This window comes from Artemia franciscana, chromosome 21 (assembly GCF_032884065.1).
Source record: "Artemia franciscana chromosome 21, ASM3288406v1, whole genome shotgun sequence".
In the NCBI taxonomy this organism is placed as follows: Eukaryota; Metazoa; Arthropoda; class Branchiopoda; order Anostraca; family Artemiidae; genus Artemia; species Artemia franciscana.
In genome coordinates, this window is record NC_088883.1 from 5,079,054 (window position 1) to 5,099,851 (window position 20,798).

General features: G+C 36.7%; 2 protein-coding genes across 2 annotated transcripts; both read left to right on the forward strand.

Moving 5' to 3' along the window:
• Positions 1 to 1,139: 1,139 nt before the first annotated feature.
• Positions 1,140 to 1,853, forward strand: LOC136041102 (uncharacterized). Its single transcript, XM_065725657.1, has one exon. The coding sequence runs from the start codon at positions 1,140 to 1,142 to the stop codon at positions 1,851 to 1,853; it is 714 nt and encodes a 237-aa protein (XP_065581729.1).
• Positions 1,556 to 17,575, forward strand: LOC136041106 (uncharacterized). Its single transcript, XM_065725665.1, has 2 exons — positions 1,556 to 1,638; positions 15,862 to 17,575. The coding sequence occupies exon 2, from the start codon at positions 16,284 to 16,286 to the stop codon at positions 17,427 to 17,429; it is 1,146 nt and encodes a 381-aa protein (XP_065581737.1). The 5' UTR covers positions 1,556 to 1,638; positions 15,862 to 16,283; the 3' UTR covers positions 17,430 to 17,575.
• The last annotated feature ends 3,223 nt before the right edge of the window (positions 17,576 to 20,798 follow it).

A 20,798-nucleotide genomic window follows, 5' to 3' on the forward strand; every position in this document is an offset into this window, starting at 1 on the left:
ACAGGGATCATTGGCACTTCGCTGGGACATTTGATAACAAAGTCCGGAAGCTTTATGTTCTGGGAATCGCACTTTACAAGCGAAGAAATAATGTCCGAAGCACAGTTTAATGCAGCATTGGCTCCTACGCGCTTCGATGGGACTTCATTCGGAAAAAGCTTTAAAAAAAGCAATTTACGGAACTCACAAAGAGAAGAAGACTCGAAGAAATCGGCCATGTACTCTTTTATCGTATCGGGCGAAACTCCTTTAGCAAGATTTTTCTGTACAAAGCACAGGATAGAATTGTAGAAAAGTTCATCTTCGCACCAATTACCAGTTCCGATACAAATTTTAAACACTTTAAAGTTATCCAATTCAATCGTCACAAAGTTGAAAAGGACGGACTAGGGTTTTAGTGTGGAAGGAGATTAAATATAGTTAATTTGGAAAGACTTAAAGAATATATTTTGCAAGAAGAGGAAAGTGACCAATAATGGTGCCATCAGGAGCTCCAGTCAAAATCCCCTATGGTTACCAAAATATGCAAGGATTAACAACAGTGCCTGTAATTAACCAGTACGGGCAAATGTTTATACCAATCCAACCTTCTAATAGCCCTAATAACACGTGCTTGCCTACTGTATCATCCTATGTACTAATGGTACCCACGCAAAATAGATACAGCCCACTACTTGATCAGGAGTACCCACCCTTACCAAGAAGCAGAGAAGCATATAGTGAACAGGAAATAGACATGTTTGATTGTGTTAACCCTTATGTTGTAGAAGGTGTGAACACTGAAATAGACAACAAATTAGCTACAAAAAGAAGACCTACAGATACTGAGTGTCAACAACCTCAATCGAAAAAGTATAATGTAGTGAATAAGGATGGACTCTCATCCCAGGTTCCAAAAGATGGAAAGAAAGGGATAAATATGGAGCCAAACCAGAGACAGTGGGTGTCAACAAAATTAAATATTAATAAAGAATTTGATATGCCAGAAGAAGAACTTTTCAAGATTGGAATAGTCATTGAAGTAAAGGAGGAAGAGGAATCAAAAAGATTCCCAGAAGATTTCAGACTTTCAAAGGCGCATGAAAGAACTATTAAAAGAAAACAAGTTTGAGTTTGAAGTTTTTGCCCAAAGAAGGAAAATGCTTATTTTTGTAAAAAATGAGGTGGCAGCTGAGAAAATTTTGAAGCAAAGTGAAATGTGTGGTTTGGCAATAGAAGCCAAAAGAAGAGGTGAGACAGTAAGAGGGATAATCAAGGGAATACCCCTTGATGTTTCAGAGGATGATGTTTTAGATAGTTTAGATAGCCCAATTACAATAATTGGGGCCAAAAGGCAAAAGAGATTTAACAGAGAGACTAGAAAAATGGAAGACAGTCTAGCAATATTGATAACATTTGAAAATAATTTCCTTCCTCCAGTGGTCGGGATGGGGGGGAGGAGGCGGATTGTTCATGAATATAAGGGACAATTGCTGCAATGTCATAAGTGCCAAAGATATGGACATGTAAAGAAATATTGCCCAGCAAAAGAAGAAATTTGCCTACAATGTGCTGAAAAGCATGCATCTGGACTGTGTCAAATGAGGAACATCAATCTACAAAATAAAACATCACTATACAAATGCATCAATTGTAATGGTAACCATCCATCAACTTCAATGCAATGTATTGTCAGGCAAAGGAATACTGAGATTCTAAAAGTTGCAGAAAGACATCAAATGAGTTTTAGAAGAGCAGAAATAGTTGATAGGTCATATGCTGAAGTGACTAACAAACAAGCATATAAAGAACAAGCAAAAATCAACGTGCCTTTTAGGGATAATGAAAATAGTCAGATGACTGAAGGCTGGTAAAATTCTAGTTAATTGACTTTTGGCTATCTTGGAAAGTGGTTAGGTTAGGAAAATGAAACTTTCAGGGATGAGTCTAAAGGCTAAATGGGTACCAAAGTATGTCCCGGGAAGGTATTTTCAAGTACCCACCTCCACTCCTTCTCCCTCTAAAGGTCCTTGACCTTTGATGACCTTTAAAAAATGAGTGTTATAAAAGTAAGACCTTGCAAAATAGATCTTCTGCAAGAGGGAGAAAGAGTGGAGGTGGGTACTTCAAAATACCTTCCTTGGACCAGGGTTGCCACGGGTAGTACGAAAGTACTACTTTTAGTACTTTTTGATCAAAGTAGTACTTTTTGGATACTTTACGTGAAAGTAGTACTTTTTTAATACTTTTTTGTGAAAGTAGTACTTTTTTGTCCATAAAATGGCACTTTTTCGGTAATTTTTCAAGTCAAGTCGAAATCGTTTCGTTTCGCTGCTAGGGATTTTCAAAGTCGTGCCGACTTCGTTGTTTCTAGCCTTCTAGGGATTTTTAGAATCCGCGACTGCAAGTTATCAGATTGACAGGCAAGAATTTCGAATGTATTTTCAAATGTGACCAACTAAGGTAAAATTTTCCAAACAAATTTGTAATGTGAGGGCCAACTGCTATGCAACGTCCCAGCCCAACGCAGTTATGTACATTAGCTAAGTTGCTAACTGTTTATTTATAACTAACCCCTATTATTGAGTTGGTTCAAAACTGGGTACTGTACTAACCCATATATGTGGATTCTGTATTACTACTCCACATATGAGATAGTTCTAGCCCTTAGATGGGTTAAAATATCATTTTCATTTCAAAAAACTTGTTTTTTTTTTTATTTAATCTTGAGAAGGCGTGGGAGTTATCAAAGACATAATTTCCAGAGTTTTCAACAACACAGAACAAAATGGTTATCTCAAAATTTTGATTTTATGTGTTTTTGGAATTGAATGGCATGCAGGGAAAGGAGACTTGTTATCCTCCAATCACTTTCGCCTAATAAATAGGGCAGTAGCCCTTTCCTTTTCCAATTGAATGAGTATTCTTGAAATTTTCTACAACAACATCTGGCCATCTCAAAATGTATTACGGAAAATACAAAGTTTCAGGGGTGGGGATATCACCCTGGCTAATCATGATAAAAATAAAATTTTGAAGAAAGAATGAAACAAGGACAGAATAAACCCAGTGAAAAACATTTAAAAAAATAGCTGTTTATTGTCCTTGTTTTATCCTTTCTTTGTGATTTTATGTTTTAATCTTAAAAATGGCAGTGCAACTTTTGATTACTAATCAACCCCCCCCTTCCCTCTCCATAGTTTATGCAATCAGCCTTTATTTCCCAGAACATAACTTACCTTGTCCTGGGGACTGTGGGGGGTCATCCTCAAAGACTTAAATTCCAGTCCTTTCAGTTGCATTCAACAAAATGACTATCTCAAAATTTGGATGTGTTTAGAGAAATGGTGGACAAGAGGGGGTGGTTAATTTCCCTCCAATCACTTTTGAGTATTAAAAAGGGTACTAACCCTTTTGATTTCCAATCAAATGATTTGTTTTCAAAGTTTCTACAACAACAAATGGCCATCTCCAAATTTCTATCCAATGCATTGCAGGATAATATGAGGTTAAGATGGCACTACAACTTCCAACTAGGAATCCAATAAACCCCCTACAAAATTTGTACAATCAATTCTTTTATACAAAATACAAAGTTTATACAAAATACTTTTACTAAATAATGATTTTTTAAAAAGGGGAAGTACCTAGCAATTGTATGAAATCCTAAATAAACTACTGCATAAGAAAAGTGATAAGAGTAAGTTTGGTAATTATCAAGACATTAGTCTGGTCTCTGTAGGTAACAAATACTTAGTAATATGATACTTTTTAGACTAAGATTTTTTATATACCAAGTGATAAGAGAAGAACAGTGCAGTTTTAGAAAAGGTAGAGGATGTACCAACCAAACTTCCAACCTTAGGTTTTATAATTGAGGAGAGCCTGAGTTATCAAACACATTTGGTCCTCAGTTGTGGTCTTCGAAGTTATCTTTTTTGGTCTTCAGTTTTATAGATTATGATCATGCGTTCAACTCTGTTGATGGAAGAGCTTTAGTGAAGGTATTATCTTTGTATAGTATACCAGACAAACATATTAAAGTGATTAGTGCTATGTACAAGAATAATACTTCTGTGGTTAAGGTAGGAAATGAGGTTAGCAGCTTGTTTAATATCAAATTGGGAGTTAAGCAAGGTTGTGTTTTATCCCCCTTAATATGGATCAATTTTATAGACTTTGCCTTAAGGAGCACAAGAAAGGCAATTTCAGAACATGGAATCAACTGGGAAGGAAAAACATCCGTCCTAAATGAATGTTTGAGCAAAATGAATGAGCTTTAATAGGTTTTGCAAGTTTGGTGTGCTAGAATAGGTTTAAAAATTAATGTTAATAAGACAAGGTCACTAAGGCTAGAAATATGACAAGATGAAAAGGTGAAAATGGGTAGTAAAAAGATTAATTAGGTGAACAGCTTCACTTCCCTTGCCAGTATTATTAGAAAAAACAGTGGGAGCACTAACTACGTTAAAAGTAAACTACCCATGGCTCAGGGTGTTTTTTTTAAGTTGAAAAAAGTTTGAAAAGTTAGGAAGATAAATTTGTTAACCAACATTAGAATTTTGGAAGCTAAAGAGATGACAGTAATCAAATATGGTTCTGAAGCACAAGCACTCCAAAAACTAGATGAAAATTTGCAATATGTTTTCCACAGATATTGCCAATGGATTGTTCTGGGTAGCCAGCTGACTAACCATGTTTCAAACAATCAACATTAAAAAATACAGTTCAATCCCACTTTCAAGAGCTGTAGTGAGATAAAGGTTGACTTGTCCAGGACACATTCTGGTAATGAAAGATTGCCATAGATAGTTCTTGTTGGCCAACCATCCAGGGCTAAATGGAAAGCAGGTTGTCTGTAGTTGGGATATGAGGATGTTATAAAGAAGATTTAAGGGAGATTGGAAGTTCAATGGAGGGTATAAAGAGGAAAAGAGGAAGGCTTTGAATAGATTGGGATTGAGGAGAGTGTGCAGCTGTGCTGGCCTCAGGTGCCTTGGTGTTGTGGTGAGTTGTTAGTAGCAGTAGCAGTAAAACCATTAATTTTGTTCAAGTTCTGTTGGTAACACTAGGGTATACTAGAAATACTTGATAGCATAAACTCAAATTATATTCTCTCATGAATCTTTCAAAAAAGAAGTACATGACGACATTGCTAGCATAATGTCAACTGACAACAAGGGCCTCAAAGAGATTCACAAGGAACTTGCCACAAAATGCAATGTTAGCAAGGTAGAAGCAATTGTTGACTTGGCAATGACTGCACAAGTGACAGAGCTTGTACCAGATGGACTAAATGAACACCTACACCACACAGTCAGAAGCAAGCAAGACAGGCAGCAATAAAAACTCAACATCAGCAGCTACAGGATTTCAATCCAAGCAAGTGACAAAGACTTCCTTGCCAAATATTGACATACTGCTAGCATAATGTCAACTGACAACAAGGGCCTCCAAGAGATTCACAAGGAACTTGCCACAAAATGCAATGTTAGCAAGGTAAAAGCGATTGTTGACTTGGCAATGACTTCACAAGTGACAGAGCTTGTACCAGATGGACTAGATGAACACCTACACCACACAGTCAGAAGCAAGCAAGACAGGCAGCAATAAAAACTCAACATCAGCAGATACAGGATTTCAATCCAAGCAAGTGACAAAGACTTCCTTGCCAAATATTGACATACTGCTAGCATAATGTCAACTGACAACAAGGGCCTCCAAGAGATTCACAAGGAACTTGCCACAAAATGCAATGTTAGCAAGGTAAAAGCGATTGTTGACTTGGCAATGACTTCACAAGTGATAGAGCTTGTACCAGATGGACTAGATGAACACCTACACCACACAGTCAGAAGCAAGCAAGACAGGCAGCAATAAAAACTCAACATCAGCAGATACAGAATTCCAATCCAAGCAAGTGACAAAGACTTCCTTGCCAAATATTTCCAGGATACCTACAAAATAGCAACCAAAATTTTCACTGTGAAGAGATTACCAGCCTAAGCCCTCACGGCTGGGCAACCACTGCAACACCCACCAGTCTTATTCGTAGTAGCCGGCTCTACTGAAAAGCAGCTTATCCTGGATGCATCCTACCAGCACAAATCGACTCTAGAGCAACAGTTTCAACGAAGGTTGCAACACCAGAAAAACCCTGCTGGAAAAGATGAAGAAGAGACTGGCATGCAGAGAAACAGACCTAGTGATTAAAAAAGAAAAATCACAAAAATGGGCAAACACAAGCAATTCTGATAGCAAGCTGCTTGAGCATGGAAAAATAGCCACTACCTCCTACCATTTCAGCCCCCCTGTAAATAGTTTATATGTGAGTAATAATAACAATGTAACAGCAAACTTCTGTGAAAGTAAAAAATAGTGAATTAACAGTTATGTCCCCATGCCCCTCTACATTGTCCCTCAATAGCTGCTCTGCGTACCTCAGCTGTAATCAAGCCACTTCAACTGTAAGTGAGAATAATAGTGTTTATAACCAAAAGTTGCCCAGACACACCCAAAAACTTGTAAACATTGTGACAGCAAACATTGATGTTATCACCAACAAGATGCCAGAACTGGTAACACGGCTCAAACTAAGTCAGATAGATATTGAAGCTCTGTCAGAAATTTGCCCCAGGAATTCCAGATTTCAACTGACAGAAGACTCAATTTGCCCCACTGGATACAACATCTTGCCATGGGTTAAAATGCTGAAAACTGATCTTGAACTCAACAAACATCATTTTAAAAGAAAGGCAAGACAAGAGCCAGTTCTATAATCTGTGAAGTGAAGCCTTCACTTCACTGAAGGAAAATCAGTTCAAGAAGAGTGGCTTTTAGTTTTGAAAGGAGAAAGTCTGTAAACTAATCCACCTGTGAATTAGTGCCATCCAGTAGGGAGAGTAGACTCACCCAATGGGGCTAGTTCCAAATTATTTTTTAATGAACCCAAGGGGTTAGTCCTAACCAAAAAAATAGTTAATATACATGACTAGTCCGGCAGTTCTAGTTTTCTTGTTTAAGTAGCAATGAATTTTGTTTTATTATGAATACTTGTTGTCCCCTGATGGGGGACTCTTAGTTCATATGTACATTCTGAGGACAAATAACTAGTCCAAATAACTAGTCCGTTCTGGTGACAAATAACTAGTCCGACTAGTCCGGCAGTTCTACTTTTATTGTTAAAGTAGCAATGAATTTTATTTTATTATGAATACTTGTTGTCCCCTGATGGGGCAAATTAAAAACGTGATTGCCCCGTATGCTATCAGCCAGCTTAGCTCAAGATTGCAAGAGTCAGTATATTCCCTAATGGCTGACGAAAGTACTGACAGGTGTGGTACCAAGTACCTTGTAATAATTGTACGATATTACAATGGCACAACTTGCGAAGTCAAGGAAGATTTCCTGGCTATCCCAGAAGTCGAGGATACAACAGCACTAGGCCTGAAAAACCTGATCTACAAGACTTTAAGCGAAAAGAAAATATCACTTGAAAAGTGTATTGGTTTTGCATCTGATAATGCAAGTGTGATGCTTAGGAGGAACAACGGTCTTGCAGCCCTCATAAAGAGAGATATTCCATGGCTTGCTGTTTTTGGGTGTATCTGTCACAGCTTTGCTCTGTGCTCTGCTTCCGCTTGTGAGAAATTGCCTACAGAGATCGTCAGATTCAGCAATGACATATACACCTACGTTTCGAATAGCGCGAAACGTCTACGCGAGTTCAAAGAATTTCAAAAGTTTTGTGAAATAGCCGAGCATGCACTGCTATACCCGTCCGCTACTCGCTGGCTTGCATTCGAGGCCGTCTCACAGAGACTGGTGGAACAGTGGACTGCCCTGACACTATTTTTCACTGAACCTGCGATTGCAGGTCGTGATCAAACGGCTGTGAAACTTTATGCAGCTCTGACTGATCCTGAAGTCAAACTCTACTACCTGTTTCTCAACTATGTTCTGCCTATTGTGAACCGGTTGAATGTCGAATTCCAGAGCACAGAAGTGAAAGTTCACAAGCTTTTAAGAAGTGTGGGGGACACTCTTACCGAACTGGCAAGGAATTATATCAAAGATGAGCTTTCGGCCATTCGTTCTGTCTTTGAAATAGATTTCTCAGACCCCAGAAACTTCAGAACTATGGAGACAGAAATGCATTTTGGAGCTGAGTTCGAGCTCTTCGCAATTGATCAGATAGACAGTCGTAAACTTCAAGAGAGGCAGCTAGCTACGGCAAAGAAGCATTGCCTTGCATTTTACATCAAGTTGTGTTCTGAAATAAAGCGACGAGTGAACAGTGAAGACCCCTTGCTTCGAATGCTTGACTGGCTGTCGCCGGAAACTGCGTTGTCTGGTTCGGTTCCTTCTATAATCCTCTTTACCGAATGTTCAGGGACTGTTTCAGTGGTTTGGTGAATGTTGAAGTCCTAAACAGAGAGTGGAGGAGGCTACCACTACTGAAGAAAGACTTGAAAGAAGGGAAAATGCCAGTTCTGCAGTTCTGGAACTTGGTATCCACCCTCAAGGATGGAGTTGGAGATCCCGCTTTTACCGATCTACCCATATTCATGAAGGGTATTATGTCTCTGCCTCACAGCAGCGCTTCGGCCGAACGTCAGTTTTCGGCATTAAAGCTGATTCGGACACCACTCCGAAATAGATTACTGCCAGAAACGATTTCTAATATGATGCACGTGAAACGAGAAGTTCCGAATCCAGAAACATGGGATGTTCCTGCAGAACTGATCAGGAGCGCAAAGAAATGGAAGCCCTGATCAGCCAAGTAAGACGTCTTGTTTCGTGGCACCTTAATTTGTCTGTAATTGTAGAGAGATTGTAGAATACCTGAAGAAAACGAAAAAGGCAGAAATGAAGTAATTTAATATTGTTGTGTATAGGACTTCCGAATTTGTGACTGATTTATCCGTGTTTGATAACCATTCTGAGCCTGTAAGTGATTGGAAACAGTTTGCTTGCTCTTTTTTAATTGTAGAATTACAGCTTCGTAGAAAAGTTTCATCAGAAAGGGGAGCTTGAAGCCTTCAAACTTTCCGTACATTTTGTGCTTCCTTATGGTAGGTTTTCAAACAACGGTTCTCTGACCAATAGGACACGAAACTCCGTCTTCGCTTAACAACTTTGAAGCCTTCAAACTCTCATTATAAAGAAAAATCTATTGCAAAAGTTTTGTTATACCAACAAAAAGAAGCCAGATTAACGCTCCAGCAATTCACTGGCTCAAAATGGTTAACAAAGGCCGATAATTTTAGTCTCGAAGTCGAAAGTCCTATACCTCCTAATGTTAAATATTTATGTTATGCTCCTGTGATGATGGTGTAGCGATGATGCAATCTCTATACTAGTTACTTAAATAACTGAAAGATCTCTGTATTTTGTTAATTTCATACCTGAAATAAAAATGTTGCAATCTAAATTCTAGGGCACTATCAGCTACACAATTGTCCTAGCCCTCTGAAAAAGAAACGAACCTTTCTGCAACTGGCACTATCAGCAAGTGCCACTGTTTGGCACTGTTCTGAAGAATTCGATATATGTAAATATGATAGTGCCCAAAACGTGTGTATCCTTATCTATAGGAGGGTTTTCGCGAGATCTCGGAATCACTTTCCGGCGAGCGAAGCGCATCGCGAAAACTGTGGGAAAGCGATTCCTGGAATCACTTTCCACTTTCCCGCTGGACTGATCGCGAAAACACATGGAAAGCTGATATCCCCGAGAAAATATTGAATTACAAACTATTTCGAATAAATATGGTTTACTTAACGGTTCTTTGATTCTCATACATACCACCGAAGTCACCCCAATACCGCTTGCCATTTTTCTTTATTTATTAGTGACACTTGCACTGTTTTCTTTCAACAAATTTGAAATTCCCGCCGAAAATTCAACTTTCCGCGGAGCTTTCCACTAACCTCGTGGAATCACTTTCCCGGAAAGCTGCTTCGGTTTCCAACGCGCGAAAACCGATGTGGAAAGCTCGGCAACTTTTCGAAGCAGCGCGAAAACCACTGGAAAGTGATTCCGACTTTGCTTTCCAACTCGCGAAAACCCTCCTTATGTTAGGCTCGCCTTATTCAAGTATGCGACTGGCGCAATTTTTTCTTTTTTTTGTTTTTTTTTTATGTGCATTTTCGTGTGATGCATTTCTTTTTATTTTTTGTTGCCATGGCCCTCGGGCTGCTTAGCAATTAATAAATCTTAATCTTATTAGCTGAATAGCTTATCATTTCCAGGCAAATACTTTCCAAGACTGTCTGTAGGTGGACAAGATAAACCGGTCTCGAACACAGACACAAAAAAAATCATCTTGCTATGAGGTAAACCAAAGAGATAAATATCGGGTCGAATATACGCGCAAAATTTTTTGGAAAGTAGTACTTTTTTTCTAAAGTAGTACTTTTTGGTGGTTCTGATTAGTACCATTTATTTTGTTGGAGTGGCAACCCTGCCTTGGACATACTTTAGACTTTGGGCCCTTCCTGATAGTTTCATTTTCCTCACCTAACCCCTCTCAGAGACAGCCAAAAGTCAATCATATAGAATTTTACCCCAAAGGCTTTTTGGTAAAAATGGGAAAGTCTATATTTTTTACCTTACCATACCATTTCATGCTTTTTTGTGTTATTTCCAAATAGCCTACAGCTTTTTAGGTTCAAATTTTGTTTTAAGCCCTTTATGGACCCTTAAAATGACAATTTCTCAAGTAATTTTTGGGTTCCTATTAGGATCAAATCATTGGTTTCAACCTAACTGTGTGAATCTTTTCAGGTTTATTAATCAGCAAGCATTGATTTATCATAATTAAGTTCAAAAATGTTAAATTTTAACTAAATCTCTAACAAAAAATTTTAATAAAATTAAATAGGCTATTGTATATTCTCAGTGCCAAAATTTGATCAATATAGGTAAAGTTATCCACATTCTTTGATGTGTCACTATTTCTTATCTTAGTTGTTTGTATTTCTTATTAACAAACAGACTAATGATAATATACCACTTTATGTCTTTGTTTATGGTCTTTCTAAATAGGCCTACATTAATTGTTTTTGTGGCAAATTCAATTAAATAACCTTTTTGATTTTACCAAATCATAGCCTAGCCCATTATATCTACTTCCAATGTATTTATTGATTCTCAATTCTGTCATTGTTGATTCAGTTTACAGGTATAGTCTACTAGTTTTAACACTAGTGATGCTAAGATATTTATAAGCTGTGTCTAAAATAAGAAGACACTTGGTATGCTACTTCCATATTATAGGATACACACTCAAGAATTGAAATTAGGTTAATCATAATGAAATGTAATAAAATATAGCCTAATAGTTTAGTAACAAAACTATGGAAACTAAAACAAAGAATTTCTGAAGAGTTTCTGTCCAGACCACATTATATTAAATGGTGTAAAATTATAAAGAGAAGGTTTTAACCTGCCCCCCTCTTTTTTCTTCCTAAATACCTTTATAGTGTCCTTTTCAAGTCTCACAGCCTGAGTGTCTAGGCTAGCCTACTGTCAAAGCTAGCCACAGTGTCAAACTACTCATAAAGCAGCATAGCCTTCCAAAAACTATAAAATGATTAAATAAAAAAAAAATAATGTAACTGAATGATTTATCTGCATTAGCTGCTTAAGGTTAGGCTGAATTTATATTGTAAATATGGACTGACAAAGTTTTTTGAGGAAAATATATTCTTTCTTCTGTAAAATGTAACTACTTATGAAATCAATTAACAATGGTATGGACAGAAGTGAAACACCTTTGTCTATATTTATAGATATTGCAAATCATTTGATGCAGTTGATTAGGCATCTCCAGAAAGTACTTAAAGCAGTTTGAAAGTTATCTCACAGGGATATCCATCAAAGTAGTGTTGACCAATATGCACTCAGCAGCATTTCCATAATGTGTAGAGTACCACAAGGGTCAGTCTTAGGTCTGCATCTTTATTTGAAAGATGTGTGTCTTATCTTGTTTGCTGATGATACTGTTTTAACTCTGTTTGCTTCATCTGTGAAGGACCTGAGAAAAGCAAATTTCACATTGAAAAGGCTGGATATTTTCACTTCATTAAGTCTATTGTGTGAATACATTTTTAATGACTTTGTGTAGAGTTGGTACACTGCTGGAGGTGCCTGGCTAGGTAACTATCTGGTAATCCAGTGCAATGAGTTGATCATCATCTTTGCTACCTTGGTTTTTATCTGAATTGCCATCTGGCATGGAAATGTCACAGCAATGTAATTTCATCAAAAATTGCCCATGGATTAGACATACTTTGATGTCTCGAGTACTTTTTCTCAAGGAATACTTCTAGCTATATATTATTTGTGGATTTTTCTATATATTGTGTACGGTTTCCTCCTAGGGAGCACTAACTTCTTATGCAACTAAAGAAGAACGCAAGTTCTACAAAACAAAGATGTTAAAACCATAGGTTTGGTAGGTGTGTCCAGGATGTACATAACACCTCTGCTTGCTGTCTGAAGCTCCTTAATGTAGGTCAGATAAGAGATTACCAAGCTGCAGGATTTTTATTTGTGTTTTACCAAGCTGCAGTGTATGAATGGTTTAACCCAAATGTTTTAAAAATATTTTTACCAAATTAATAGTGACCTGCATGATTATGAAACTAGGCAAAGTGATAATGCATTTGTTGATTTGCGTCTTGGTACCAGGTAATGATCTACTGTTGAGCATTATGGCAGCAGAACCTGTACCTCAGTTTAAAAGAATTTAAAGGATCAATTCTGGGGGGAATTTGCTGGATTTCATTATGTCTTGTAGGTTGGGTAGGGGAGGAAGAGGAGTTAGAGAGGTAAGGGGGTTGGGAAGGTAAGGGTGGACAGGGGCTAGGGTAGAATTTGGAGGTCAAGGCTGGGGTGTGGAGGGGAGTTTAGTATTGAAGAGTCATAGAGACTAGAATTTATATATATATACATATATATATATATATATATATATATATATATATATATATATACATATATATATATATATATATATATATATATATATATATATATATATATATATATATATATATATATATATATATATATATATATATATATATATATATATATATATATATATATATATATATATATATATATATATATATATATATATATATATATATATATATATATATATATTAGGGTGGTGATTATATGGTGAATTTTATTTTTTATTTTCCTAGGTCTTACCCAGTACAATTTTTCCTTTCCTTTGTAAAAAAAAACTACTGGGTAAGTATGAACCTTTTTAAATAATATTTAAAGGTAGATCAATGGCCTAAAAGATTACAAAACAGATACCATTATTTAAAACAGATCATATTTAATGTAGATGTCCATTTACTCAAAACAATATTATTAACACAGATAAATTTATTTAGTAGTATAGAAGTAATTGTCAGCAACTTTATTTGCATCATAATAATGATAATTTAATTTCACATCTAATTTAATTAAATATCTGTTGTAATATTGAAAATAGTGATGCAAATAATATAATTACTGTCACACTTTTTGTCAATACTGTAGGCCTAATAGAATAACAGTAATAATGAGGGTAATACTGTAGAAATGTGGATTAATGCTGTGGGAATATAGTTTAAGTTAGTCAGTATTGTTAGTAGTCACAAATTAATTACAGTGTATTGCATATTGCACAATTATTAGATGCAGAAGTCAGATGTCACTTGTCAACAGTGTTTCCTTTATGCTGTCAGGATATAACTTTTGATGAGCTTGGACCACTTGTAGTAGAAACTGCAACTAACTTTCGTCTTTGGTAATGTTCTTTGAATGTTCTTAAGTCCACAGATATCTGTTCTTCTTCAACGAGTTTTACTGCTTCTACCATTTGTTTCTTTGTGTCATAATCTATGGAATTGTCAAAAAACGCCAGACCTACTTTTTCTGGAGATAGATACCACAAATGGTTGGCCATCTTCATGGATGTCAATTTGGAAATTTTTGAATTGATGGCCAAATAGTCCAACAGTGATATTAATAATTGATAATCATGATATAGTGCACTAACTGGTTTCAGATCTGTCGTCTGCACTCTTAGATAAACATGTGCTGCGAATATACACATCTTGCAACCCCTTTTCTTCTTTCTTACTCAAATGAAACTGCCCTCTGAACATCCACATTTTCAAACTGTAGAAGACCTTTGACAGCCATCGTGCATGGTGTGTAGCCATTGTCCATGGTGAGTGTACAGCTGATGCTTGGGCTTCACCTGTACCACTGGTCAGTCTTGCAACTGTCAATAACTGGTAGACCCCTTTTCCTGAAACTATGACGGGTAGTTGATCAACTAACTCTTTGCCTGTTAAGCCAGCAATGAGTTTGTCATCCCAGTGAACTACTTGTGGTACTTTAACTTGAAACTCGGCTTTCAAGGTGGCTGTCTTTATGGACTGGTGTTTCATTCTTCATCGACGAATTGAATTACAATTAAGAGCTAGATCAGTGATGTTATGTCCCAAACTTTTGGCAGTTTCAGTAATGACAAACATTGCTTTAAGGTCAGACATTTTGGTTCTGTCTAACATTTCTGAAAGTTGCGGAGTTATAACTACTTTTCTACCTCTCTGTCTTTTTTCTTGTGTTGCTCCTGCCTTGCAGCTCACAGTATCATCATCACTACTGTCTGTATTTTCTTCATCACTGCTAGATGAAAAAATCATTTCCATCATTTTGCTGTCATTCTGCCCCTTTTCTCTTTCTTTGCTGGTCTGTTGTCTTGCTAATGTCTTTTCTAGCCTTCTTACAGCTTGTTTCTCCTTTCTGGCTAATTTTTCATCCCTACCAAGTATTGCTCCCTTTCTACCTTTTTCTCTTTGAGACAGTAAAAACTGTTTATCTTCTGGTATTTTCATTATGTTCATGGTGTTGGTGTGAGCAATGTCAAAAAGGTCATGCAGCTTACAGAGAAACTCAGCTTCTCTCTTTGTTGTTTAACTGACTGCATACCTTGGTTCTTTTTCAATAAGCTCCATTCTTCAAACAACTTCTCTAGTTTAGTTCGACAATTCTGCACATCTATAGTTGGAATCCTGGCTTTATACCAAAATGCAGCTATTTCTTTGATAGTTGAAGTCAAAGATTGTCTAATTGTTTCACCCTTTTCCTGGTGGTTATGTAGAAATAGACCAAGTGCCATACGTATGGACGGTAATTTACTTCCATTTAGTTCAGTCACAGTGCTGCCAAGTAGATAGACTTGCGTCTGAGACCTGGTTGATGACGTCATTGCATCATTTGACATCTATAATAGAACAATCCAAAAAGGAAACTGGCCAGTAAACGATCACTTTTTTCTCACAAAACTGTGCTTTCTATGAATTCCTAATAATTTACGACTAGAATCTTTATCTTCTAAGGGATTATACTTATTGGTTCTAAACAAGTCCGCCCCCTCCCAAACCTGTAAATGAGGAAGCAGCATTTCTACTAAAGAGAGTTTTCAAGCAACCATCAAACCCCCTCGGCAAAAATTATTGGGCTCATCCCTAGAAGATCTCCAAATTCCCATTTTAGGGCAGGGAGATTCTTAAGCTTGAATCAGTGTCTGGCATCAATATTTGATGAACATTGTAACACTTCACCCCTCTTGGTCATCCCCTTCCACCACATCCATCTACAACACTCCTTCCACAGCAGCTTCATATTACTCGTTTCTGGAAGTTTTTTTTTTACGGTTAAAGATAAAAAGCAACTACGATCAATCTTCTTCTAATTTGCTAGATATATATTTTTAGTTTTGAATACCACATTTACTAATAAAAAGTGTTTTCTTTGGAATCTATAAAAAATGATTAGTATTATTTTTGTTTTTTTTTTCAGATCTATGATGATTGTCCACATGGGGTGTGTTTTGGGTCTTATTGGATCAAGTACTTTCGATTTTATGTCAAAACGAGGACCTCCTCCAATTTTTGGTGAAGATATTGAGGCACAAGCTGTAACCTGGGTGAAGGACTGCCAGAACTTTGGGTTTCCAGTTACAAAGGAGTAATTACGAAGCTCTTTGGGACAGGTAGCGAAAAAAAGGGTTTGTCTCATAAACTTTTTAAAACATGGGATACCAGGGGAAAGGTTCATGGGCAACTTTTTAAAACGAAACAATGACCTGACAGTACGTATTGTGGAACCGACACATGGGGGCAAGGCGACCTTGACAGAAGAGAATTCACATTTTTTTTTGACTCTTCCCTTGTTCCTAGGTTCCTTCATTACTGGTTTGGATTGACGAATGTGCAAGGAAAATGGACTTCGATCTTGAACCTTCGAAATGTTTAGTTTTTTCCTCCGTTCTGAACTTTTTTCAGTATAACTTGGAGAGAGGAGTAGAAGATGTAGTTATTTTGAAATCAGCTGTTGACTTTTTTGAGCTGGCTGATATTACGAAGGGGAAGAAGCTGCTGTGGGAAAAACTGTCGATTACGGATGTTTGTCCTAAATGCACGAGACTAAATACTCTAATGAATCACCTGAAGGACATGTTTGAACAGTTTCAGAAAATGAAAACTGAGCCTTTTCCTATCATTCCTGTTTTTGTGATAAGTTCCCCCACAGAGGTTCTGTGTTTGCCTGCAGTAGCCTATTCTAGGCTATCGACAAAAATTAATACTCTTCATCAGACCCTGATGCAAATTAATGATACGGTGACTACTTATGATCTTCACTTCCTAGGATTACCAGGGAACGGTGATGCTTCTATTCCAGTTGTAACGAATCAAGCGACAATCGTTATCACGAAGACACCGCGTGATCGTGACAATCCATCAAAACAAAGAGCTGTGATTGATAAAATTGCCGGACATGAATGTGTTGAGAATATTCGAACCTCTGGAGACAGAATAATTGTGAATACTGACAGCGTTGTGGCAAGCGGTTTTTGTGATTCAGCACGATCAGTCTTGCGGGCATCGGACGTGAAGTTTCTGGAAAGGAAGTTCTACGGAATCGCAAAAGGGATTGGCGACTCGTTTGATTTATCTCTGTTCAAGAACTGTTCTGGATTTGCTGAAGCCACCCGGATTGGAAATTCCCGATGTGCCAAGATTGCCTTTAGTGATCAAGGGTATTCTAAAATTGTTGGAAATAGTGGACATTTCCGGCGACAAGCACTTACAAAGCTGTTCTCCAGCTCCTGCGACTATTATGTGTTATTTTGTGCTGTTTTTTTTGTGCTTTCAAATAAAGGTGACGTAAAGAGGGTCAAGACGGATTACTATCGGTATTTCAAGTTCCTACTTTATTTACCACGATCATTCCGGAACCGAAGGTTAATTAATAAATATCAGGCAACGGATATTGTTCTTTCAGTGGAAAAACTAAGTTCAAATTTAATTGATGAAGCGCCAATCTGTTTTGGTCCTAACAATCATCTTATCCGCCTCTTTTGCTAAATTGTTATATTTTTTTTCTTATATTTGTGTTATTTGTTTTTGTGTTTTTTTTTGTGTTCTTTGTCTTATTTGTAGTTTTTTGTTTTTCTCCTTGTACTCCACTTTTTCCCTTTTGTTAGTGGGTAAAAAATAAATTATTATTATTATTATATATCAGTAAGTTTCTTCTTATTGTTGGAATAGAAACATTTTTGGGTTTTGATGGATTTGAGTTGAGGTCTGAAAACCCATTATCTTAGAAGTTTCTTGACAAAGAGGGGGACGTGAATTAGGCGAATGGTGATAATAATGCTAAAGTAGAGCGCCGTTTTATTTTTATTTTTCATCCTAGGTATATTCTTATTAGAATAGTGGTCTAGTTAATTATCCTGTATTTATTAATACAAAGATCCAAGTGGGATTTTATTGGCAAGACGACGAATAACATTTTTTTTTTTTTTATTTGCTATTAAAATTGAATGTATGTCCAAATTCTTTGACATTATAAACCGCAACTACCCTGAGGATATCTGGTTCTAAGGGTATGTACGAATGCATTTATGAATGCAGTTGGTGGTTTCTTTACTTGGGCAACTTCCACAAAACAGTTTTGGAAAATTTGAGAAGGTAACTTACTTTCTATACTAAGTTCTCCAAATTGTTTTTAGCACAAAGGTTTTTGCATTTCGCATCTAACACTAGGGATTCCAATAGAATGAAAGTTTAGAGAAATCTGTATTATAAGGATACTGATCCTAGAAAACTCGGCTTACATTTTGAAAAAAAAAATGAGTTGGATGCGATTTAGTTTTTTTACACTTCAAAATTCTCAATTTGAAAAAAAATCTCATATGAAATCGACACAGAGCCTTTTCGTTATCCATGCTGTTGATTATAAGAAAGTCGAGAGATTTATTTTAGAGTCGTCTTAAAAATCTCGGTTAGAACTAAAGATTATTGTCATAAGGCCAAAAATGTTTTATTTGCACCTGTTTAAAGGCAATGGTCCTGTAAGGCAATTATGTAATTATGTAAGGCAATGTAAGGCACCTGTAAAGGCAATGGTCTTCTAACTCATGTATTTCAAACAGTTCGTGGTAACGAACTGTTTGAGCGACCCGGCTCAATAGAAACCAAAACTCTAAAAAATGGAGTTTTGATACCAATAGCTACATCAAAAGAATCGTATTTTAATGCTGATTTTAAATATATAAGTTTCATCAATTTTAGTCTTAAGCATCAAAAGTTACGAGCCTGAGAAAATTTGCGTTATTTTAGAAAAAAGGGAGAAACACCCCCTAAAAGTCATAGAATCTTAACGAAAACTACACCATCAGATTCAGCGTATCAGAGAACCCTACTGTAGAAGTTTCAAACTCCTATCTACAAAAATGTGGAATTTTGTATTTTTTGCCAGAAGGCAGATCACGGATGCGTTTTTTTTTTTTTTTTTTTTTTTTTTTTTTTTTTTTTTCAGGGGTGATCGTATCGACCCAGTTGTCCTAGAATGTTGCGAGAGGGCTCATTATAACGGAAATGAAGAGTTCTAGTGCCCTTTTTAAGTGACCAAAAAACTGGAGGGCACCTAGGCCCCCTCCCACGCTAATTATTTTCCCAAAGTCAACGGATCAAAATTCTGAGATAGCCATTTTATTCAGCGTAGTCGAAAAACCTTATAACTATGTCTTTGGAGACGACTTACTCCTCCACAGTCCCCGTGGGAGGGGCTACAAGTTACAAACTTTGACCAGTGCTTATATATAGTAATGGTTATTGGGAAGTGTACAGGCGTTTTCGGGAGGATTTTTTGGTTGGGGGGAGGGGTTGAGAAGAGGGGTATATACTGTGGGAACTTTCCGTCTAGGAATTTGTCATGGGGGAAGAAAATTTCCATGAAGGGAGCACAGGATTTACTAGCATTATTTAAAAAAAAAACAATGAAAAAATAAATATGAAAAAGTTTTTTCAGCTGGAAGTAAGGAGCAGCATTAAAACTTAAAACGAACAGAAATTATTACCCATATGAGGGGCTCACTTCCTCCTAATACCTTGCTCTTTACGCTAAAGTATTTTTAGTAATGTCAACTATTTATTCTACGGCTTTTGTGATTCAGGGGTCATTCTTAATGAATTGGGACAAAATTTAAGACTTGTTGTAAAGAGAGAGGTACTGACGAGGGGGCGAACCCTCTCATATGTGTAATAAAAATATGAGAATCAAAAATTCTTTACGTAAGCTAATTTATAAGTTACGTATATCTTTTACTAATAAAAAGATTCGTAAAAAATCAAAAGTTCTAGTTGCCTTTTTAATTAACCAAAAGGAGGGCAACTAGGCTTCCTCCCCGATCTTTTTTTCTCAAAATCATTCAATCAAAATTATGAGAAAGCCATTTAGCCAAAAAATAAAAATAAAATAAATATGCAAATTCCTCTGCGGAGAGCCAAAATCAAAACATGTATTGGTTCAAAAACGTTCAGAAATTAAATAAAAAAACAAGTTTTTTCAACTGAAAAATAAGGAGCGACATTAAAACTTAAAACGAACAGAAATTACTTCGTATACGAAAGGGGCTGCTTCCTCATCAACGCCCCGCTCTTTACGCTAAAGTTTTTTATTGTTTTAAAAAGAAGAGTTGAGAGAAAGAGTCAAACTTTAGCGTAAAGAGTGGGGCGTTGATGAGGAAGCAGCCCCTTTCGTATACGAAGTAATTTCTGTTCGTTTTAAGTTTTAATGTCGCTTCTTACTTTCAGTTGAAAAAACTTGTTTTTTTATTTATATTACACAGAGAAAAGGTTCAACATTGTCTCGGCATTGTTCGGACAGCTCGTCGAGCTATTATACAGCTGCATCTTCGCCAGAAGCAATCAAAGCTAGATTTATCCGAAAATGGCGAGAGATACAGTAAGAAATTAAGATATTTAAATATAGTTTTAGCTTTTTAACTGACAGAAACCACTACCAATGAATAAATGAAGCTCAAAACAGAAACTATATTGAATAATTAAGTGAAACTTCAAGCGAACAGAAATTACCAGAAACAGGAGTAAGATGAATTCTTGTTTAACCCTATATGATTAACGTGTTTAGCTAATATCACTGAAAAATACTAATAAAAGTAGACGGATTGTTCAAGGAGACCGGGGCGCCTTCGGTCACTTTTTCGATTACCAGCCACCAAGAATTTTACGTTCGTTATTTTGAAAAATCTTGCTGAACGCAGGGAAGAGCAACATTTGATCTACCAAATGTATTTTGTAGTTTTCTTAGAACTCAACCGGATTGTAAGAAAAAAGTGATCCCGCTGAAGCCCCATTTTGACCGGAGGTGCCCCCAACCCGGGGCACCTTCGGTCGGGCTTGGGGCACCTTCGGTCAGCCTTGCAATTA

Excerpts from the sequence above, each read along its gene's own strand:
- LOC136041106 (XM_065725665.1), top strand. The coding sequence starts at position 16,284 with ATGGACTTCGATCTTGAACCTTCGAAATGTTTAGTTTTTTCCTCCGTT.
- LOC136041102 (XM_065725657.1), top strand. The coding sequence starts at position 1,140 with ATGCTTATTTTTGTAAAAAATGAGGTGGCAGCTGAGAAAATTTTGAAG.